This window comes from Etheostoma spectabile, chromosome 6 (assembly GCF_008692095.1).
Source record: "Etheostoma spectabile isolate EspeVRDwgs_2016 chromosome 6, UIUC_Espe_1.0, whole genome shotgun sequence".
NCBI lineage: Eukaryota > Metazoa > Chordata > Actinopteri > Perciformes > Percidae > Etheostoma > Etheostoma spectabile.
In genome coordinates, this window is record NC_045738.1 from 7,362,893 (window position 1) to 7,379,515 (window position 16,623).

Sequence of the window (16,623 nt, forward strand, 5' to 3'; positions counted from 1 at the left end):
ACAACAACGACCACGTGACCCAATTTGTCATATGACCTACCAGTTGATCACGTGACTCAGCCTTGGGTGTTCACAATTTACTTTTGTCCACAGCAGAGCTGACAGACGTTTTAACGACTAAAGGCTAAACTTGTTCCTGTTGCCGAAGAACCGACAGTGAACATGCGGTGAGTTTTAACAGTATAATATAATAATATAATCATATCATCATATCGCGCGTGCTGTGTCCGAGCCGAGCTGTTTTGAAATGCGAGTTGACCTTGATGATGTTTGAGGTTCACACATGAACGACCGTGCCTGTAGTCTGATATGCATTTCTATATATTATATCGGCAGGCTGTGGAGGGAAACTTTGGGCTTCCTGTTACTGTGGGCCTGTCTGGACTCTGCACACTCACGGAGCTGCTCCTCGTTTTTCTGCCGAAAACCTCCCCGTGTGAGCGGCCTGAATGGAGTGGACCCCGGGTCTCCTCTCTTTCTCACTCCGTACCTGGAGAAGGGCGCCATAGATGAAGGTATAGTGCATTAGTATAGTGAATAAGTGCGCACACATTTTTAGGGCAGCACGATATGTGAGACATATGTGTATGCGATTACGTTGTTGAATATCGCCCTAACAATTTTACTGCGATTAATAGATGTGATTAAGAAACAGATATGAAATGTGTTCAGTTCTGCTTTTCTGCTGCCTTCAGTATAATGCTAAAATACAACAAATTGCTAGATTAATTTATAAAAATGAGAGGAAAGTATTTCCAACATTATTTTATTGAACAAATTGTACATTAAACTGAATACACGACATCAACAAAAATAATTAAATCATTTAAAGTGCAGTTTTCTACTCAGTCTCTCTTTCAGCTTCAGTGTTGCAGTCTTTTTAAATGTGTTTATTGTGCAAATTGACATCACAATGATGATTAAAAAAAAACTATATATTTTGCAGCCCTAAAAACTATATAGACTTAAAACTGGAGTCAGCATTTATTGTTATTGTTTAATAATGATCAAATGATTGCATACATCTTTTCTTTTTGTTCCAGCCAGGAAACTGAGTCTGGTAGGAGATATGCCAGGTGCCAATGTCAAGAGTTATGCCGGATACCTCACTGTCAACAAGAAATACAACAGCAACCTCTTCTTTTGGTTCTTCCCTGCACTGATGGTAGGCTCAAACCTATTCTCTCTACCTGGGGCGTTTTAGATGACACTGTTGGATTGCTGTCAATGCTGCAGTTTGGGAGAGGATCACAAGGAGAAAGCAGTAGTTATGACATTTCTAGTCATTATTGTGCTTGTTTTCTTGGAACTCATTTGGATTTTACAGGTATTTTTACTGTGTTCCCTCAGTCAGCCTGCGATAAGGAATCGCACACGTGTGTATTTAGTCAGCTGCTGTGTCAGATATGATTTTAGACTTTGTTTAGCTTTGAGTCACATTTTTTACCCGAGGTCTAGGAAGAGGGAACTTTTATGATTTTTTTTTTTTTTTTTTTTTTAACGTCTTTGTTTTGTTCAAGCTATAAATCAGTAACAAGTCTCATGTCTGTATTTCATACTTGCCACTTCCATGACACTGAATGAAAGATCAATCTTCTAGGCCTCTTCTTTTTTTTTTAAATTCAATTGAAATTCATTTAAAGTGCGTGACATTTATTTTCATCTCCCTCTTAAAATAACTTGAATTGAATTCAGTCCAAGATGTTCTTTTTCCTTCTTCCAGTTCAGCCACTGTGAAGATGATTCCATATGTGACATCTACCATTCACAGGATTCAGTGTTTACTAATATGTACACTGTATAAGAGTTAATGCATCACTCACACATTTAAACACATTTCTGAGACTTTAAAATCTCTAAAAGAAAGCTGTAAATCTGCTACATTTCATAGTCCGGTGTTTATATTCCCATATTAGGTGACAAAGACGTATGTTTGACATTGTATTTTGATTGTTTGCCCCCATCTTTACAGTCTAATTTACCCACCTTGGCTTATACCTGACACCAATTTAATCTGTATTACAATTATTACTACTATTAGGTTAGTACATTCAGGTCTGTCCTAACAAAGTGTAGTTACTTCAATTTTTTTTTTACATTTTTGTTAATAAATGGAAGTGACCACTGGATGGTGCTGAGATCCTAACCTTCTGTGTGATGCCCTGACCTGTAGGCAAACCGAGATAAAGCTCCGGTCTTGCTCTGGCTCCAAGGCGGACCCGGTGGCACCTCCATGTTCGGTCTCTTTGTGGAACATGGACCATATGTGGTCTATAAGAACTTGACTGGTAAGAAGAACTGATCTGGCAGTACAGCAGCATACATTAACATTCACTACAATCTTTAACGTAATAAGCTTGAGCCCTGTGTTGGAGCATTGTTGACTGTTCTCTGATCTGGTCGTGTTTTTCGTCTTTGCAGCTGGTTTGAGGGATTACGCTTGGACATTGAGATATTCAGTTTTGTACATTGACAATCCGGTACGTCTTACTTTATTTATCCTCAGACCAAAACAAAAAGCCACAAACTAAAAACATGAAACGCATCTTTCATTCAAGGGCTCTCAGCTGATCTGACTTTTTATGTGCATGAGTATTTACTGACAAGTCTTTGAGGAAGAATATTTGTTTTCTAGGTTGGAACAGGTTTCAGCTTCACTGATGATGACCGAGGTTTTGCTCAGAACCAGGATGATGTAGGCAGAGATCTGTACAGGTAAAACACCTACCATCCAAATTAAACTTTGTGTTCATGTCATTTTGATCTACGAGTCTGGTGTTTGATTGTTACTAACTCTTTTATTATTCCCATCTCTTCCTTATTGAAAGTGCTTTAACACAGTTCTTCCAGCTCTTTCCTGAGTATCAGTCCAATGACTTCTATGCAACTGGAGAGGTATATTGTTGTTGTTTTTCTTGTCAAGTTTTGCATATTAATATTTTCAAAATGTATAGTAGTGGCATTACAAAAGTGGCTTTTTTATTGTCTACACATCACAATAAAAATATATACATTAGAAAAATCCTTGTCATGTAAGATCTGGCACACATTTTGAATGAGATGGAAGTTTGTCTTTAAAATATCACCCCAACAAAACCATGATAGTGTCCGACAACAACAAAAATTCTCTCTATGTAAAACATTATCCCAAATCACGCGAATATTCTCTGTCCCCATGCAGTCTTATGCAGGGAAGTATGTTCCTGCCATTTCATACTACATCCATAAAAACAACCCCACTGCCAAAGTGAAAATCAACTTCATGGGGATGGCTATTGGTGATGGGCTCTGTGATCCAGAACTGGTGCGTTTATGACAAAGTGAAGTAATTTTCTGATATTCTTTAAACTATATTATCTTGACTTATGAATTTCCAATGTCTCCAGATTGTTCTTGTTGCTTTGTGGCACATGCCCCTAATTTATTTTAATCTAATATCTCATCACATTTCTAGTCTTTGCTCTTATTTCATTCATCTCGTACCATGGGGAAGCTCATCAAGCAGTCTGACTTTGGGATGCTATGTCTTGTGTTAACCAGGAAGTTGGTTAATAAATAAACTCTCGCTTTCTTTCATATGATCCTACACTTAAAAGAAGTCACGCTCCAACAGGGAGTATTTCCCATTTATTCTGTCTGATCCTGTCTACAGTTCAGTCATGTCAATGTAGAGTCAGTGTAATATTTTACTTTTCTTCCATCTCAGATGCTCGGTGGTTATGGTGAGTTCCTGTACCAAACCGGCATGATAGATGAACTCCAAAAACAGTATGTCATCCAGCAGACAGACTTGGGGGTTAAACTCATCCAGCACGAGAAGTGGCTGGAGGCCTTTCAGGTAAGTGTTTCCTCTTAAATTTGTCAAAATACATTTTGAATGGAATTTTTTTTCCCTCACATCTTTCTAAAACAAACAATAAAATTGTGAATACGATCAAACATTAGCTGACCATTTTGTTAACGTCTCACTTCAGGTTTTTGATAGGTTGCTGAATGGTGACGTGGAACCATATCCCTCTTTCTTTCAAAATGCTACCGGCTGCACCAACTACTTCAACTACATGACGTGTCAGGTGAGGAGAAACCTGACGGATTGGCAGAGCTTCAAAGCTGCCTGTGTGACTTCTCAAAAACAAACATTTGAAAACATTTTCAAAAACTCTAGTTATTACTTTAACGCCACTACATTTGCGTTTTGTGCATCACAGGAGCCTGAAGACCAGGAGTACTTCTCCCAGTTTGTGACTCTGCCAGCAGTGCGACGTGCTATCCATGTGGGGAATCTGACGTTCCACGACGGCTCAGAAGTGGAGAAGCACCTTCTACAGGATGTCATGAAGAGCATCAAACCGTGGCTCGGGGTACTGATGGACAACTATAGGGTGAGGGATGTGGGATTATCCACTGGAGTTGTGTGTTGTCTGCAATGTGCAATAGTAGTAGAATACTTAGGAAGTTACTCTAATCCCTCTTCTCTCTCTTCTCCATACACCCAGGTCTTAATCTACAGTGGTCAGCTTGATGTAATTGTAGCAGCTCCACTGACTGAGAGGTTCCTGCCTACTGTCAACTGGACCGGGGCGGCTGAGTACAAAACAGCCCCTCGCTTCCACTGGAAGCTTCAGCCGGGTGACACAGAGGTGGCGGGTTACGTGAGACAAGTGGGAGAGTTTTACCAGGTGAGCAGTTAGTCAAAAAACAATATGAAATGTACTCAGTGAACACCTCTCCTTTCATTCTTTTTCTTGACACGCAGGTCATCGTCCGAGGAGGAGGACACATTCTGCCTTACGACCAACCAGCGAGGTCCTTTGACATGATTGACAGATTCCTTTCATCGCAGAGTTGGAAATGAGAGACAGCTGATCAAAACACCTCCACTTTTTAAGAGCAACTTTTAAATTTTTAACTGTTGATCAAAAGACTGTTGTAAATCAGCACATTGTTGGATTTACACACATCGCTAGGTGACATTTGGTGTGGGACTTTGGACTGATCTCTGATGCACTGCAAAATGGAAAAGAAAGTTCAATTAGCGTGGATCCAGATCTCTGAATCCCGGCCCACACCATCAAATAATAAAAATTACATTTTAGTCTGATTATCAAGACTAAGTTCCATGAAAATATTGTTAAAATATATATATATATATATATATATATATATATATATATATATATATATATATATATATATATATAGATATATATATATATATATATATATATATATTATATATATATATATATATATATATTATATAGTGTTGTGTGTTTATGTGTGAGAAAAATATAGTTCATTCAATCAGAAAGGATTTATGATAAAATACAAAGAATACACCTTGACACCAGTGTTGAATTATCTTGAAATAAATGTTTTTTTGTGGTTTTAAAGAAAAGAAAAGGAATGAATTTTGCAGTCTGACAACTTTTTTTTTTTTTTTAATGACTTCAGTTGCAGAACAGATATGGCAGCACCTCTTGAAAGGGATTTTTCGTTTTTGTTTGATTAATCAACAAATTGTCCACCAGGGGTCACTGTGTCCCCGGAAAGCCAAACTATATCACTAGCACTCATTCAATGTATTTTTAAAAAGGTAATACCATCACATTCCTGATACTATTACATTCATCTGAAGTTAGGTCCTAAAAACTATTAAGTTACTCAATATGTTTGGAAAATATGGGCATATTGCAACAACACACAATGTTTGTTAATGAATTTTTTTTGAGCTAGTGTGGCTTCAAAATGTATTTGACACGCTGCATTGGTCTGTAGTTTTAGTTTAGTTGGTTATTTTTTTACGGATTGCCACAAAGATGTTTTTGTACAGAAGTTAACTGCCATGTTATTTCATCAGGTAAACTATCAAGATGTCTAGACAGATTAATAATGAATAAGCATCCCAATCCTTTAAATCACCTAACTATTTAATGAGCTGTTATGTCTCAAGGACGAGCGTTCTGTTGATCGTTAGCTGGGAAAGTTTTCTTTTAATAGAATTCTTCAAATATTTGATTGCTATCTCTTTTCATTTATGCACTCTGGTTATCTGCACAGAAAATAATTGTGTCACTAGTCAAGTACAAGTAGTGACATCAAATCACCAGTTAGTTTGTATGTTACTTTACAAGTGCTTTATTTTCATATTGTAATGTAGCTGAAGTGATACTTTCACATCTGTACAAATGCAAAACAAAATGAAGACAATGTCATTACAGACACACAAAATGTACAAAGTTATGCGGGCAAGAATGGATTCATCAGTTCATTACATATAAACAATGTATTTAAGCGCTGAAATGAGCCTTGACGTACAACAAAAGGCCACAAGTGCTATGCAAACATTATTTACAAACATGTACCACACATTGACTCCCTTCAAAAAGAAAGGTGGTTGCATTAAATGTACAGATAACAGAAATTAATGACATTATGTACAATATTTATAGTTTTAAATTTAAAATAATACAATTATAACATCGTTAATACATAGGAATTGTTCTCCACCTCTCACAAATCCACACCGATGCACTTACACTGCACTTCCATCTGTCTTTTTGTGTCTGCCTCTGCAGTAACAAATGTTTTTTTTCTGAACCTGGACCCACTGTCAAAAAAGAAAACTAGAGACTCTCATATCTAACTCTAAAATAGCTAACCTCCAAATGATTCCAGTTGAAAGTATTTTGAGGTCATTGCCATACTTTTCACATGCAAGAGGTTAATTTGGAATGGTCTAACAGTCTAAATATGGTTTAAAAACAACCTAAAATAAGGCAAGCTTCTGTTCAAAGGCGTGGTACGACAAAGCCCTTTTCAAGAGAATAAAATTTCTCTGACTCATCGGCACAAACACACTCCAAGGTTAACACATTAACAGTCCAAATGCTTTGATGAAACTTGAATGTTATGAGGATAAAGATTAACATTTCACATCCTTCAACTTTTTTTCCAGAATAAAAAGGGCACAAACTTAACGGTGCAGGTTCCTTACAATACAAGCTCTAGGCTCCTTTCTTTTTCTACAGACGTGATGCATGCCAGGCACGGTTTCTCCATAAAGCCATACACAGTTAAGTTTCTTGCTGGTGTGTGAAAAAGGGAGGGGGATCACTGAGAATTACTGGGACCTTAATATGGCTATTCTACCCTCTGGCATGACAGAGGACAAAGTGCATAGACAGCTCTGCAATCGCTCCACCTGTCAGTGGAATGTATTTCATCCATCCTACTGTAAAACACAGTGCATTATGGTCATCATGCTAATGAGTCAACATTCCTGGTCATACGAAAGAGATAATGAGGAGTCAACATGAGAAGGCGTGAAGTTTCAAGGCTGGAATGGAGAATAAAAAAATGGTCACTATTAATACGGCCTTCACTCTGCAGCGGCGGCCTGAGAAAGAGAGGAAAATAAATTGATGAAGTCAGAGAGGTTAAAGGAAAAGCGGGTATTTTTCTCCTTGGTGGTTTTGCACTTGCATACAGCAGACATCCAAGACAAAGCCGAGACAACTCAATTAATTTTGATTGTTTGGAGAGAAAGAGTTGTCTACAGAAAGCCAACAAAAGATTTTAAGAAAGATTCAGGCACATTGTGACATTTTGGAAAGGACAGGCATAAACCGCTTTAAAACACTTTGCCAGTTGTAAGATGCCAGTCATTCAAAACAAAAATCATGCTCACAGTCACTTTCTCACACACTTTTAAGTTTTTTTTTCTTTACACACCCACTGAACTTTGTTCCGCAGAGGAAAGAAGGCAAAACATAATATATATCATTCACATGCATACTCAAAATTATGGATTCTAACATCCAGATGCACAAACACACAAAAAGAGGCGTTAATAATTAAAGCTTCAGTTGGTCCTGGAGGAGTTTTTTGCAACTCCCGAGCTGCCTCACTGGTATCACAGTGTACAGACCTGTAGCTGTAACAGCATCGTCCTCGGGACCATCATGTTTTCACTGTCGTGGTGTATTTTATGGCTCTCTTTAAGAACACCGCTGACAGGGAAATGGTTAACAGTCATGTACGCTTCAATTAAAGAAAAGGATCATTACACCTGCTTGCATATTCCTGTCTTCAAGACATCATGGTGACAGTTTGACTTAGTTTCAAAAGACCACTTAAAGGCAGCAACATCCCACTCGTAAAGTGTCTGTTGCATACACTCAACACACTGTCCACATGTAATATTCAGAGAAAGAGTTGACTTTAGCTTTTTCAGTCCATCCGGCATAAAGAGATGTAAGGTCTGCTAATAAAGATGGCAGTCTGAGGCTTATGTTTCTGTCCTCAGGGTCAATGACCACTGTGGTCCATTTTGTACCATTACACAACGGAAAAATTCACTTTAATGCTGCATGAGATTAGCAAAAACTCCCTTTTTGCTAAAAGCATGAAAAACAGATAAGAAAGAGGCAACAAACCATAGAACATTTATGTGTTAATAGGGTTGGTCTATAAAAATACATACTGTAGCTACTGTATAAAGAACAGCCTCACAGGCCTTTGAGGTTTCTCTTGATGGAGGGAGGGGGGGGGCCAGCATGTGCAGTTGGCAACCCTCAGAAAGCTGGGTAGCAGGGGGGAGCTTGGGCAGGGGTTATAGTCTCTCTTGAACCTAGTGGATGGGGTTAATGTCTGTGCGGTGATTGGTTTGTCCGTGCACACTGCTGCCCCCTATGGTTGTGGTGGAGGTGGTGATGGTGTTGTGTTGAATGACCTGCTGCTGGGAGCATACTGGAGATGGACTGCCTGCCGGACTGCTGTCTGGACCTGAGGAGACAGCAGAGACATCAATGAGGATGGACAACATGTATGAAGAGTAATGTAAATACAATGACCCTACATGACCCTATTGCTCTACACTAAGGCGAGATAGTAAAATAAATGATAGTAAATAATGTCAAAACAAACACAGACCAAATCTCATTATTGTAAAAAAAAACAGCTTTATTAGCAGAAACGCATACATGTCAAACACATGACTAAATTCATACCTTAAGTCTCACCTGTCATCCCAAAATAGGCCATTAATGGATAACATAAAAATGGAAAAGTGAATCACTCAACTCCCTAAACACCCTTGATGAAGTTTGGACACATTAAAGGTGACATCTCTACACTAGCTAGACTCATCAATGAAAGTCTCTCCCAGCCCAGTTTGGGAGTTGGCTCTGTCTGTATAAAAGAACCCTTCAGCCAAGGGGGATGTGAGCCTTTTTTTCCTGTACTAAAGCTACACAGGGAGGTGCCCTACACTAATTACATGGAAATGTCACATGTATCCCTATCAAAGGGTGGGGCTCTGATGTCATGCACAGCTGAGCTGAGGCACAGTCCGGTAATCAGTGAGATCTTGGGGCATCCATAAGAGTTTGGATGCCAATGTGCAGCCTGTGACGTCCATCTCATGTTGAGTCTCGGCTGCGTGGAGGTGCCGTCAGATGGAAAAACAGGTCTCATACGGGATTCAGACTACCAACTCCCAGTCCAAGCTGGCTACCAGAGTGTGCAACACCCTTATGTGAAATAAATGTCCTGCCGCGAGCGTGGGAGCTGGATAGCAGCACATAGGAGCGAAGAGTCCATGCAGTCACTATGAGTCCATCACAGTTCAGTTAGTAGAGTTTAAGTCTTTCCTCTGGCAAGACATTAACATTTTCCACACAGCGCTATCCGCACTGTCGGGCTAAAGCACACAGATGAAGACGTGTTTTTTGTCAAATTCCCAAGTGTGTGTGTGTCTGTGTTTATGTCTGAGCTACTCACTGAGGTAACCTTGGGACTCTTTCTGCATAGTGGTGATGGGACAGTCCTTGTGTGTGAGGAGAAGCTGCTTGAGTTGGGTCACCTCGTTCTTTAGCATGGTCACTTCATTCTGAAATGCAGGAAAAACAGAAATATTTCAAGACTATAAATCAGGGAATTTACAATTAAAGCATGCTACACTACTGTATCACTTGATACCTATTACTATGAGTCTATTGGAAACAAACAATAGACTAGCAGGACTATTTCATGTCTTGGATTGGGTTTATGACTTTTAAAATTTAAATTTAAAACGTGTGATACAAATTTGGGACGTGGTGTTTGCAAATGATGCTATTCATTTGCATTATGAGAATTGTAGGATCCAGTGTTTTTGGAGCTCTCAGGCTTAGATTTTTACCATACATTTTTTAATCCTTCTAAATAGCAAAATAGCGTTTCAGATGTTTCTTCAGTCCAACCCTGATAACATCCAACTGGTCATGTTATGAGTGTTTACTCATAAGATTGCAACTCAACACCATTATCTCTTGTGCAGAACTGGATAATATCATAAAGAATTGAGTCAAATGTAGAAGTTGAAGTTGTAGAAGTTCAGAGGGTTACACCTGATATTCATTGTGTACCTGAAGCTGCATGTTGGTCTGAGTGAGCTCTTCCGCTTTCTTCTCTAATGACATCACCCACACTTTTCTCTTCTGTCTGCATCTGGTTGCCGCCGCTCTGTTCCGCTCCAGAAACTTCCGCCGACGTTCATCCGGATCCTCATCCACTACTCGCCTGCGCCGGCCACCGCTGGGTGGCGGAGACTGCAGTGTCTGCGTGGGATGCATCTGCTGGGTTGCAGGTGACATCTGAAACACAGGAGGAAAAGGTATCAGCATCACTGAGCTCTCTGATGGGACCATGTCTGTCTGCCAACCAGACATGTAACCATTCTGACACAGCTGGAAAAACATCCAGCTACCTGTCTGCTGTCACAGCTCCACTGCACTAAAGGCCTCAATACAAGCATCTATACATTACCTCCTGCAGCTATTCCATGTCTGGCAACTTCCCCAAAAACAACATCTGGTTGTGCCATGTGCCCTGTGAGCTGGGCTATGGGCGTCAGTTGTGACAGAGTGAGTGACTGGGCTGATTCACCAGCTTGCCCACCTTGTTAAAGAGGTGTGAGGAGGCAGTTTTCCACCGCCCACTCCCAATTCGTCTAACACCACCAGACGCAGTCAAAAGACTCGCTTCTAAAACGGTACGTGCACTGACAGATCTTGACATATATTTGGCAAGGTCAAGTGTTTTCAGCTTTCAGATCATTACCATTTTTTATGGGAACCATGGAAAATACAAGCTGCTTCAATAGCCTCTGTCCACACAGAGAGTGTTGTTTAAACGTCTCAATGATACATTTGGAACATACAGTGAATTGCATTTCTTGATGTCGGACTGTCCTTGATCCAAAATGCTTGGCATTGCAAAGGCCGTTAGACAATGCAAGGACAAAGTGTCTCACATAATGTTATTTTTTTGTTGTGAGCAACACTTTCAAACTTTTAATTAAAATTAAACCAAAAATATTCACAGCCTAGATATTCCAGGATGATAAGCCACGGCTGTCTGATCATCATAGGACTCGTTCTGCACCTTGACAATATTGTGGCCACATAATGGCAACTTGTGCAGGATGGCGTTGAGTATAGTTTTCAAAAACACCAAAAGACAGTAGTAAGCATCCTTTATAATGGCTACTTTGCGGCCTGTACATGACCCTTTCCCTCCGTGGCAGGTATCTGACACCGACCTGTAGATGACCAACCTTAAAGGAAAATATTTCCTTTGAGATGGTTGCCAGGAAACTACTTGGCATTATGGCTGCAGCAAGGGAAAATGTGATCATCCATCAATTACTGTGAATTTTAAGCATTATTTCAGCTATACCTAACTGTTGTATACTAAACCACTAATAGCTGACTTTAGAACTGCTCACATGGCTTTTAAAGAGCTGTCTTTCTTTTTAGTCATGAAACATGTATGATATACAGTGGCATCTAGCTATATAAGAGGTATTAATGTGCAGTGTAGTTATTTGTGTTATTGACTTTGTGGCTCTTTCTAAAAAGCTTTGGCTCTCCCAGGAATGAGCTTTGCTTACATGAGAAGCAGAGTGCATTGGAGGGTGCGGTGAGGTCTGGTGTGGGTGCCCAGGATGTAAGTGGGGATTGTGGGAGTTTTGATGGGGGTTGTGTCCCTGCGGGTGGTGGTGTCCACCCTGCCCGTGGCCCTGGTTGTGGTGGTGGTGGCCGTGGTGCTGGTACGCGTGAGGAGGGGCTTGGAGGTGCTGGTGCTGGTGCTGGTGCGGGTGCGAGTGCATGTGATGGTGGGTGCCTTGCTCCTGCCGCGATGACATCATCTCCATCATGTGGCCCATGGAGTTCATGTTGCCGTTGGCAATGGTACCCGGGTGGTGTGAAAGTGCAGCCTTCAGCCTCTGAGTAGACAAAAAGGACACAAAACACAATGTTTAACATCCTTTTCTGTGAAAATATAATGCTCTCATCTCTCAGGGTGCTAATTATCAACAGTTACAGAGCGGGTTCATGTGCTGACTAGGAGATGATTAATGGCTCCATGAATTCATATGTCAGGAGAACAAATCAAAGCCACTTAGGCTGTCCTCTGTCTCTCCTTCAGTCTTGTCATTCCCCCGCTTTACCTTCTGTGATTGCCATCCCACCAGTCCCTCCTCCTCATATTCCTAATAGCCCTCCCTCCTCTATGCGTGCGTGTGTGTGTGTGTGCCTGACTACAAGATGAGCTTGCTGGCAAGGTGTGAGCCTCAAACTGCTCCCTTGCTGTTGACCCAGCAGGAGGTTTGTTGCTTTAACAGCGTGGTCTACTTAGCCCTGACTGGACCGGTGTCTCAGAGCGGACTGGGAGAGAGACCAGAGAGAGGCTCTCTGAAGGTGTGCTTGTGTTCCTCGTGTTTACTGAATGCACCTCTCCTCAAGAGTCTGTTTTTCTGGGCATCACATAAAGACAACCGCAAGACCAGAAAAAAAAAGTATTCAAGTGCCAAAGTATGTCTTCAGGCTTCATCAGTTGTACACAAACCTAGACAAAATGTAAAAGAATCCATGTCTGAACCATTTCATGACTTGTTTACATTTTAACCACTGTAGGAATAACCAGATGAGAGAGTGTTGAGATGGTTGAATTTTGATCAATGCACATCTTTTTAGCAAGTGCACTACTGATGATGTGAATAAATACTTTCATTAACTTAAATAAATACTTCAGTTTGGTGATGGTGCTAATGGTTAGAAACAAACCTGAAAACAAAGGCATTCATTTCGAGGATACTGTTGTGAATTCCACAAAGTTTTCTGTTCTCTTTCCCAGTGCTTTCTTTCCTCACTCTGCTCCCTTCCCCCTTCTCCCAGCAGCTGTCAGTGAGTCCACGCTGTGTCCAGGGCTCCATATCTTTTAACAACCTTCACATTCATGATTCCCATTGGGAATGGCATCCAGCTGGTCTGGATCACAATGCTAAGACATGACCAGAGAAAAACATCAGCCCTCCACTCTTCTCTCATACCGTTCATAAGTGGAAAGCTTTTTACCTGGAGGAAGAAGACATTCAAATAAATCATTTTAGAATTCAGGCAGTCAAAAAAGAGCCTACCCTTCTGGTTTGTATTATATTTACAAATGGCATATATGTATTTGTGAAAGGATTTACTAGTAGTCTAGTTGTCTTTACTTGTCCACTTTACTTTACTTTCCATACTCAGCTCAGTGATTAACTGCACATGAAACCAGCACAGTGAAATTATGACCTTGCCAAGCCTGTTTTGGCTGAGTATAGTTTCTGCTTGTCAAACCATGGTATGCCTGACATAGCGAAACAGCGCTCCATTTTTGGAGCTACATGCTTGCCCCTCAATGTCAACATTTTTATAAATTGGTTTAATGTTTATCCCTATCTGATCACACCCTAACCCCTGCTAACTGCCTTCCCCACAGCCTCAACAGCACAACTCCACAGCCCATCTTCTTTTCGCTCGGTAACACAAGGGGTTAAAATACCACAGAGTATACACTAACACACAGCGGGGGGCCCCAGGCCTGCAGCTGTCCACAGCATCACAGTCATACCAAAACTCATTGAGGTTAACATTTGATCACTGAGATGCTCTGACTTACTTTAATATATTGTTACTTATCAACAGTATCTGTTACAGTCCGTTTACACTCTGCGTTTATGTACTGGCTATCTTTCTATGCCATAAACATGCACAAATAACAACAAGTTAGCAGACATGCAAACAAAACAAAAAAGGGATTTAAACTAGCTTACAAATATCAATTATAGTCACCAGTGTTGACAAGGACATCTTCTGTGACTCGCAGGATGAATTCTGAGGCTGACAGCCCACACTAAACAACTTCCCTTCAGCTTGTCAGTCAGAACCAGAGAGGTGAGACCCACCCCTCTTGAGAAAGAGAAAACCAATCAGAGTTTGACAATCTCCTGCCACACAGAGCAGGCAGTCACCTGAATGGACAGAAGCCAAAGGAATCTGCTGGCTGCCTGTGTAGGTCTGTTTTTTGAGGCCCTAGTAAAGTTGCATGTGTGTGGGTAAGATGCTCATCTGGAGCTGTCTGACTCCCTGTCAACCAGACGCCAGGGGAGAAGGACAAATAGGGTAAAATGGAGGTGAAGGAGGGCAGTGGGAAAAAGAGAGAGAGAGAGAGCAGGAGTAGGGGAAGATTAGATGGCTTCTAGTGTCTCCTCCCCACACACATTGGCCCAAGACGGCTAGTGCTCATTTATCAGTGTCTCTGACAGCTGTCCAGCTGGTATTGCAGTGCTATCCGTTTATTAATTGAATTAGCCTGCATCCGAAGAGGCCCATGAGTGTCAGAGTACAGAGGCAGGTCAAAAAGCTGAGGGGCCACTCCAAAAGCCTTAGTGGTGATGGTTACAAACAGGATTGAGACAAAACACAAAAGAAAAGGACCTGTTTCACTAAACACAAGTTCATATTTACATTGTTGAACCAAGTAAGCATAGCTGATCCCACATAACCAACAGATCCAAAACGTAAAGAAGCATAGCAATAAAAGTCGACTACCTAAATAAGTGGCAGGTATTATATTAACAAACTCAAATTAACCTAGAGTTTAAAGAAAAAAAAACAAGGTTCAAATTGAGTCAAAAGAGAAAACCCTTACCGTGATATAAACTTATTCCTGAGGCTATCTCTGCACAAGTGTCTGCTACTGCTCCATCTGGAGTTGAGACTCCAGCTCAGTTAAACCCACCTCGGCCAAAACTTAAGTCTTTGTATCCAGAACCACAGTGACGCAACTACGGGACGTTAGCAGAGCGATGATGAGCAGGCTGTGATTCTTAAACACCTTCATCAGCTCCCTAATGACTCTTTAACACATGGTTGTATTTTCCCCCAGACTGTGCTAAGCACAAGAACTTAACCACCACATTCATTTTACTCTAATAACACACACACACATACGTATGCATTTCTCCTGCAGCAACATGGCCGCTACAGAAAACAGTCATTAAGTCAGTTCAGGTGTCGGCCTGTGGTGGTACAAGGCTCTCACAGATGGGATGGCACACAGTCTGTCCTAGCACTGTCTGCCCTGCTGTTGTTGAAAATTTGAAAAAACACAGCAAAGACAAAACAAGAGGATGAGCAGCCCATGACACCATAAAGACAAGTCACTTCTAGGATAAATCTATAAATTAGCAGTCTATATATGTAATCACATGCATTTGACACTACCTTTCACACAGTCTGTAAGTGTACTATACTATTGATTTTCCATTGTTAGAACACCATACCTCGTTCAGCCATATTTTGCCCAGAGGGGAGCTCTCTCTTCTCAGACCTTTGCCACCTGACCTCTCCACTCCCACTCTTTTTTTTAGGCTTTTCTCATTTATGTGGTTTCAGCGATACCAGGTGATCACCCATTAATGATATTTATTAATGGCTGCTTCCTCTGTGACACGGGAGGCTTTGAATGATGTCCCTGTGAGTGCTCTGGGCACATCCTGAGAACACACTCAGGTTTCTCCTCGCCAGATGACTTCATATCTATTAAGGAAGCAAGAGCACAGAGCAGGTACAAAGGGAAGAGACCACACCCGCCTCACGATGGGTAAATCAAACCCAGCGAGGTCAGGGTGAGCACTTTTATTCCCCTTAAAAGTAGAGCAGTGTGGTGTCAGGGGACCTGTGGCCCTCTGGCGCCTTATAGCAGGTTCGAAATATTTAACCAGTCTGTGGAGTCATTGTTTAAGTGCTAAAAGATCACAGTTTCAAATGGAGATCTTCCGCTTCACATTAAAGAGTCCAAGGAGCAACATTCAAGCTCCTGTCTGTCTCTGTCAGCCTTTTGTTAAGACTATACTAGAACACTAGTAATCATGTGCAAGCCCTCCGTACTTCTAATTGAATAATATATCATAGCTGTAACTTTCCTGGCAGCGTTTCTTGTGGGCCAAGGCCCCCTAACTCGTGCTCTAAATCCGACAAGGGTTCACCATCTGCAGTTGAAAGCCGGAGTTTGGCTCTGCTGCTTTGCCAAGCACTCAGAGGATCCATTTCCATTCTCCTCCTCTCAACCACCACCAATACCCACCAGTGCCTGTCTGCAAAACCCACTCTCTGTGCCCTAAAACTCCACACCCCCATTAGTTCAATTTTATTAGATTTCCCTCTCGCCTAGAGAGGCAGTAACGTCCCCCCTTCTCTCTTTCTCTTTCTCTCTCTCTCTCTCTCTTTCACACACACACACACACACACACAC

General features: G+C 41.1%; 2 protein-coding genes across 3 annotated transcripts in view; one reads left to right on the forward strand and one right to left on the reverse strand.

Annotated features, from left to right (window-relative positions):
* The first annotated feature begins 1 nt into the window (after window position 1).
* Window positions 2–5,020, forward strand: cpvl (carboxypeptidase vitellogenic like). The gene is made up of 13 exons (XM_032519141.1): window positions 2–167; window positions 337–515; window positions 1,044–1,165; window positions 2,174–2,288; window positions 2,422–2,480; window positions 2,636–2,715; window positions 2,829–2,895; window positions 3,182–3,304; window positions 3,707–3,838; window positions 3,975–4,073; window positions 4,209–4,382; window positions 4,497–4,679; window positions 4,757–5,020. The coding sequence occupies exons 1-13, from the start codon at window positions 163–165 to the stop codon at window positions 4,853–4,855; spliced, it is 1,437 nt and encodes a 478-aa protein (XP_032375032.1). The 5' UTR covers window positions 2–162; the 3' UTR covers window positions 4,856–5,020.
* Window positions 5,021–8,632: 3,612 nt separating this feature from the next.
* The window catches only part of creb5b (cAMP responsive element binding protein 5b), a 36,879-nt gene continuing 28,888 nt past the window's right edge, over window positions 8,633–16,623 (reverse strand). For both annotated transcript variants that reach the window (XM_032519140.1, XM_032519139.1), the window contains exons 8-11: window positions 11,936–12,271; window positions 10,410–10,637; window positions 9,784–9,892; window positions 8,633–8,787 (exon numbers count right to left, since the gene is read on the reverse strand). In XM_032519140.1, coding sequence (XP_032375031.1) covers window positions 8,633–8,787; window positions 9,784–9,892; window positions 10,410–10,637; window positions 11,936–12,271 — 828 coding nt within the window. The remainder of the gene's footprint in view (window positions 8,788–9,783; window positions 9,893–10,409; window positions 10,638–11,935; window positions 12,272–16,623) is intronic.

What these genes read in the sequence shown, in the direction of transcription:
- cpvl (XM_032519141.1), top strand. An exon ending in GGTTCTTCCCTGCACTGATG is followed by an intron (nt 1,166 to 2,173) that starts GTAGGCTCAAAC and finishes CCTGACCTGTAG; the next exon opens with GCAAACCGAGATAAAGCTCC. An exon ending in TACTGATGGACAACTATAGG is followed by an intron (nt 4,383 to 4,496) that starts GTGAGGGATGTG and finishes CCATACACCCAG; the next exon opens with GTCTTAATCTACAGTGGTCA.